The following is a 5,904-nucleotide window of genomic DNA, read 5'->3' on the forward strand; positions in this document are numbered from 1 at the left end:
CCTCCTTGTGCCCTATCCTTCCGCATTTAAAGCAAATTTTTGGAATGCTTTCATATTGCACACGTTGGTCCACTCTTTCAGCCTTTTGCCCGAGCCAGACCGCTGTTTTCAGTGGTTTGCTGAGATCTACCTCAATGCATACCCGGGCAAATCTGCTTCTGGAGTGATCTAGGGTGGTTTCGTCGACCCGTAAGGGTCGGCCGAAGAAGGCAGCCACCGGGATGAGGGCCTCCAGTTCCCAGTATTCCTGCGGCAGGTTGTGGAGCTGGATCCAAACCGGCGCCGTGGTGTGAAAAGTAGTGCTCTAACTCACGACCCATATTTTTAATCCAAATACAAATTCAAATATAAATATTTGATGTATATAAAAATTTAAAATTATATCTAAACTAAACCGATACAGATAATTTTTGGATATGAATCATATCTTAAACCTTCGTTATTTCCTCTCTCCTATTCTTTTAAATTTTTTATTATTTTATTATAGTCTTTGAATGGAAAAAATAAGAAAAAAAAAATTCAGCCTCTTTACTGATTTTTCATAATAATCAATTAAACTTTATTTTAGTACACAATGACTCCCTAAACTATCATAAATATCATAAGTGATCCCTTCGTTAAGATTTCGTTACCCATTTTTGCTTATAAGTTACCACGTAATAATCGCGTCACAAAAATATGACAGTTTTACCATAAGCATGTGCAAGTCACATGCAAACTAAAAGAAAATTTTAGGTGGATTAAAATACCCCTCCTCTTTCTCAACAGATTTTGATCCCTTACATGGCACCCATTGCTGCCCTCATCCTCCTTGTCGCCTTCCTCTCTGAGCCTGATGTCACCGTCACTTCTTCTCCGTACCCTTTGTCTCTCCAAATGCCTCATGCCCATTGCCACCCTCGTCCTCCTCCCTATTGCCCTTCTCTTTGAGCCCAACGTCCCCATTTCCATCTTATCTGAGCCCGATGTTATCGTCGCCCTCCCATTGCCCCCCCTCTCTCTCTCTCCAAATGCCTTAGGAAACCTATCTTTACTACCTCTAAGAGACCATTCTTCTCTCCGAGACCTCCTGACCCAACCGTAGCCTTGATCGACCCTCTCTTCACTGGTCATCGGCCCAACTATAGCCTCCGAGACCTCCTGACACTGTCGATAAATCAGCCACCCAGGGCTTCATCTCGATCCTCTCCGTCTAGAGCCACAAAATCATTAAGCCCGTAGAGCTCTTGGAAACGAGGAGAGTGGCAATGGATGGGCGACTAGCAAGGAGTGCCTAGAGTTGGCGAACATAGAGGCTGTGGCACCAAATGCTGGCAAAGACTTGGCAGTTTCTCAAGCTCGAGATGGAGGGCCTCGCACCTAGAGAGGGACACGACAGCACAGATGGACGGGAGGGAGGAAGCGACAGTGGAGCGGAGGGAGGTCATTAGTGGTTGTTTCTAGGGTTTGGGGTAGGAAGACAATGCGGGGGAGGAAGATGGGAGAAATTGTTTGTGGGTTGGGAGAAGGGAGATTAGCGGCAATGAAGGTATTTAAAAAATATTTAATATCAGCTAATTCACTTAATTATCTTATCATTATAAGCGGATGGGCAATTTAGTCAATTCATAAATTTTGTCATCAAGGAAGAGATATTTCTGATAGTTCATAAGGTGGGTGTGTACTAAAAGAAAGTTCAATGAAGTCATTGTGGAAATGGGTGATAAATCAGTGGGTGAAAAAGAAATTATCTAAAAAAACATAATATAATCTACTTTCTCTCGTTTTATTTTTCTACTCTAATAAAAACAAGAGACTGTTCACCTTTTTATATATTAATATATTATCATTAATTATAATAATTTCTACTTCTACCAAACATTTCCAATATTTGTCACTTTATTAGATAATAAGTTTGCTAGAAATTTCGATCACTTTATTTCCTCTCCTTATCATCAACCAAGCAAATAATAAGAGAGATTAAATACGTGGGCATTCCGGAGCTACAAATTATAATAAAGGGGTTGGTGTAATGGGGAATAATCGGAGACTGGCATAACATTTCCATAATTATCCCAAAAAGAAAACTCCCAGATTAGAAGTAGAAGATGCAATGAATGCAGTAATGTGAGTGCCAGTGCCTCCCTTCCTTATTCCTCATATAAGGTCTAGTATTGTCAATCTCAACTAGCTTTTTCATCCTCCTTGGGTATGAGATTCTTTTTACTTTTTCTAAGCTTTCCTTTCAAGCTTATTCAACAAGTGCTTATTACCTTTGTTGTCCCTCTCTCCCTCTCTCTCTCTCTCTCTCTCTCTCTCTTCTCTATTAACATTTTATCCCTCTTAAGTTTGGCCTAATTTCAATTTAACTTGTATATTAACCCTGGTGCAGTTGATAACAAATTATAATCATTAATTAACTATTAACATAATACATATGAAAATATTAGCACTAATGATGGCAGGGGTTACTTTAATTATTTGCAATTTGGTATGGGCTCCAGAGAGGATTAATTACTTAACTTTAAAATACGAGAATATAAATTGAAACCGGGCCAAATTACATCGGCATAAAATGCAATTTAATAATTGATTAGATATAAGGAACTAACTCTCCATCAACATAACGGATTCAATCTTGAGCGAGAGAAGAAGAGGAAGCTTCTAACATCTCGTTAATCGGATAAAATAAAGGAAACTAAATCCGTCGTTATCTATCGGCTTATGCTTTCAAAGATCTTTGTTTCTTTTTAACTGTCAAGATGCATCTTCATGGCCCTTTTCCACTGTCCACATATAACAACTCCAAGGAATCTGATAAACTTGTGCCATGCTCATTTATTTCTAAATTTGTTGCATAACTAAACACATCCTCCTGCAATGGAAGAAGAGATCAGTAAAAATAAAATAAAAAAGGAGGAGAGGAGAGGAACGGGGGTCTTCATCATGGACTCTAGATAAGTACTTACTAATTTGTCCATATTGAAGATTTGAAACTTACTCGTGTTGGAAATTTGGTAGGTGTGAGTTCACTTTCCATTGTATTTAAGTAAGCTTATAGTGGTTAATTTGGATACTTCAATAATTGCATAGCTTTGTGAGATCAGACCAAGTCATTGTGCTAAATTTTATCTTATCCATGAAGGGACCAGAAGAATCCAGCATTTCTTTTTTGTCCCCACAGCTTAGCCTCAAGAATTAAATTAAACCAGCTGGCATCTTTGCAGAAAGATTCTCCATGTTGTTCTGAAAGATTTCGGCGGCTCCTTTATGATTTCCAGAGTGAGTTATGATTTATTGTGCAAGTGGGAGCACCACAGCTGCTTGACTTGTAGAAGAGTTGGATCTAAAAGAGAAGGCCAGGAGAGGAAGAAGGTATCATCACTCTTCAGTCATCATCAGACATCAAGTCCTGTCTGCAAGCTGACCAAGATCGATCACAATTCGGAGGAGCAGCCATGAGTACCATGAAATTTTGCCGTGAATGGTGAGATCATAATACCATATGTGTATGTAACTGTCGAAGAAGTAGTTCATCTTTTCTTTCTTCTCTGAGGATTCGCAGCAATAACATACTGTATCCGAAGGAGGACAAGGAGCAGAAGATCCTTCTCTATGCCTGCCGCAATTGCGATCACCAGGTTTCCCCGCATTGGTTAACATAAATCAAAAGTTATATCCTAATTATTGATGATCTAAGTAGCTTATGATCTTGTCTTATCAAAAGCTGGAATTGGTCAGAGCATTAATTTTCATGGTACTCTTTATTTCATCCAGAAAATAGCATCTGGGTGTTTCACCATATAGTTGCTACAACTTTCCAGGATTGAAGTGTAAAGAGCTCAGAAGGAATTAAGATTGTTACAAAATTAAGTTCTTTTATTTCAGATGCAATATCTCTATCATAAAGCATGAACAACTATTGATCCTGCTTTGGCTTATTTTTTACCTTGATTTGCTTCATTTAGTTTGATATCATTGTGCTGGTTCACAATATATAGTTCCAAACCTGCATTAGTCTTGCTTGTAATGTGAATAAGATCTACACATCACAGTACTTTCTTGAAGAGATTTTCACTCTTAATCTAGAAATTTAGATTGTGCTTGTAAGTCTTCTGTAGTAAACCAAAATGAGGCTTAAATTTGGAATTGATGCCACAGCCATAATTATCTTATCTAACTTATGGAGTTGTCTCCCTCCTCTCTCTCTCTCTCTCTCTTTAAATGTCAGCACTTTTAAATGTCCTTTTGGATTTAGTAACAAGAATTGCTTTCTACTGATGAATCTCCAATAGATTAAGTTAGATTCAAGTCCCCAGGGAAGCAACGCATGAGTACAGTAATAACTAGCAGGCCTTAATAAATTTGCACATATGAAGATCTGTTTCTCTAGAACAGCTTTGGACTACAAGATAAAATAGATCTTTTGCATTTATAGGCAAATGATTATTGTATATATATATGAATGTTGCCACTATGCCAACAAACATTTTATCAGGCACTTAGTCGATCATTCTGATCATCTCCTGAATCTTGCTTGCATGCAGGAAGTCGCCGACAACTTCTGTGTATACCGAAATGTAGTGCATCACTCTGCTGGTGAGTTCACACAAGTGCTGCAGGATGTTGCCGGTGATCCAACCCTTCCTCGTACCAAGTCTGTAAGGTGTGCAGCTTGCGGCCATGGTGAAGCTGTATTTTTTCAGGTGAGATTTAATTTCTTCACCTTCACTTGCCTCTTATCAGGCAAAAGATTGTGATATCTATAATACTATTTCCTCATTTTGTACAACATTATATCCTCCACTAGCCAACTGCCATTGGATTAACACAAAATACTGAATTTTCTGGCTCAAAAAAGTTATTTCTTTGAAAGTTGATCATTAACAGAAAAAAAAAATTATGAACAGAGGACCAAGTTTGTAACATTTTAATAGCATAGATGTAGTAAATCCATCAAAATTATAGTAGTGAGAGTTTTTTTGAGGTTCCACTCTTCACAAAGAATAAACTCATCAAACTTAATTTGTTCATACTTATTGTTAGCATAAAAGAAGATCAAATTTACTATCCAGGGAATATGGTGAGCACACAGGGTACTAAACCAGGAGGCCTTGAGTATGAATACTGCAAGATCTATTTGTCATCTAGTTAAAAATGAAACTCCACCCTTTGTTATCTAATTTCTGGCTTAGACATATGGGTATGTGTTAGATTAATAAACTTGGATGTATTTTCTATGAATGAGATTAAGATTTTCAAGAACATTGTGAGTTTACATCTACCTTTATTTAGATGCGTTTGTTCATAATTATTTTTTAGACTTTTCATTTTAGTGCAAATTAAATTATCTAACTTATTGTGTCCCTATGCAGGCTACTGCTAGAGGAGAGGAAGGGATGACATTGTTCTTTGTCTGCTGCAACCCAAGCTGTGGTCATAGATGGAGAGAGTAACAGAACAATGCTATCTGGATCATTTCAAGCATGAACTGAATCGAATATTTGGTTCAGCTGCAATTTTGAGATGGTATCTGAGAATAAGTAATATGAACAGTTTGAAGTTCAAACTCACTGATGCATAATGCCAGCATACTGCTTGAATAAATCATTCAGCTTGGACAGTAAAATTTAAAATCATTGACACAAGTCAAAATTCAATTCGATCAGTTCTTGCGTAGTTGTATGCTTAGTGAATATATATTTCCCCTCCTAAGTATAGCAATGCAAGAATCTTCAATATCAGGCATAAAATTAGGAAGTCAAAAGCTTCACCAGACTACAACTAATGCAATGAAACACATGTCCTAATATTAAAAATCATATATTTGAATATAAATTTTGAGTTCAAAATTAGATAGAATCCACACATTATTAAGGATGAACTAACGACGGACCGCGACGAAAAAAAATAATTTAAAAGTAA

General features: G+C 37.3%; 1 protein-coding gene across 2 annotated transcripts; it reads left to right on the top strand.

Annotated features, from left to right (window-relative positions):
- The first annotated feature begins 3,184 nt into the window (after nucleotides 1-3,184).
- LOC140788623 (DNA-directed RNA polymerases II, IV and V subunit 9A-like) lies at nucleotides 3,185-5,608 on the top strand. Of its 2 annotated transcripts, none has more exons than XM_073137967.1 (4): nucleotides 3,185-3,466; nucleotides 3,545-3,620; nucleotides 4,527-4,685; nucleotides 5,355-5,608. In XM_073137967.1, exons 1-4 carry the CDS (start codon nucleotides 3,438-3,440, stop codon nucleotides 5,433-5,435), a joined length of 345 nt encoding a protein of 114 aa, XP_072994068.1. In that variant the 5' UTR covers nucleotides 3,185-3,437; the 3' UTR covers nucleotides 5,436-5,608. The 2 variants fall into 2 exon arrangements, with proteins under 2 accessions (XP_072994068.1, XP_072994067.1); XM_073137966.1 differs by having other exon boundaries at nucleotides 3,259-3,466; nucleotides 3,536-3,620.
- Nucleotides 5,609-5,904: the final 296 nt, after the last annotated feature.

The sequence above is a fragment of the Typha latifolia genome, chromosome 5 (assembly GCF_019914945.1).
Source record: "Typha latifolia isolate L0001 chromosome 5, TyphaL0001v2, whole genome shotgun sequence".
In the NCBI taxonomy this organism is placed as follows: Eukaryota; Viridiplantae; Streptophyta; class Magnoliopsida; order Poales; family Typhaceae; genus Typha; species Typha latifolia.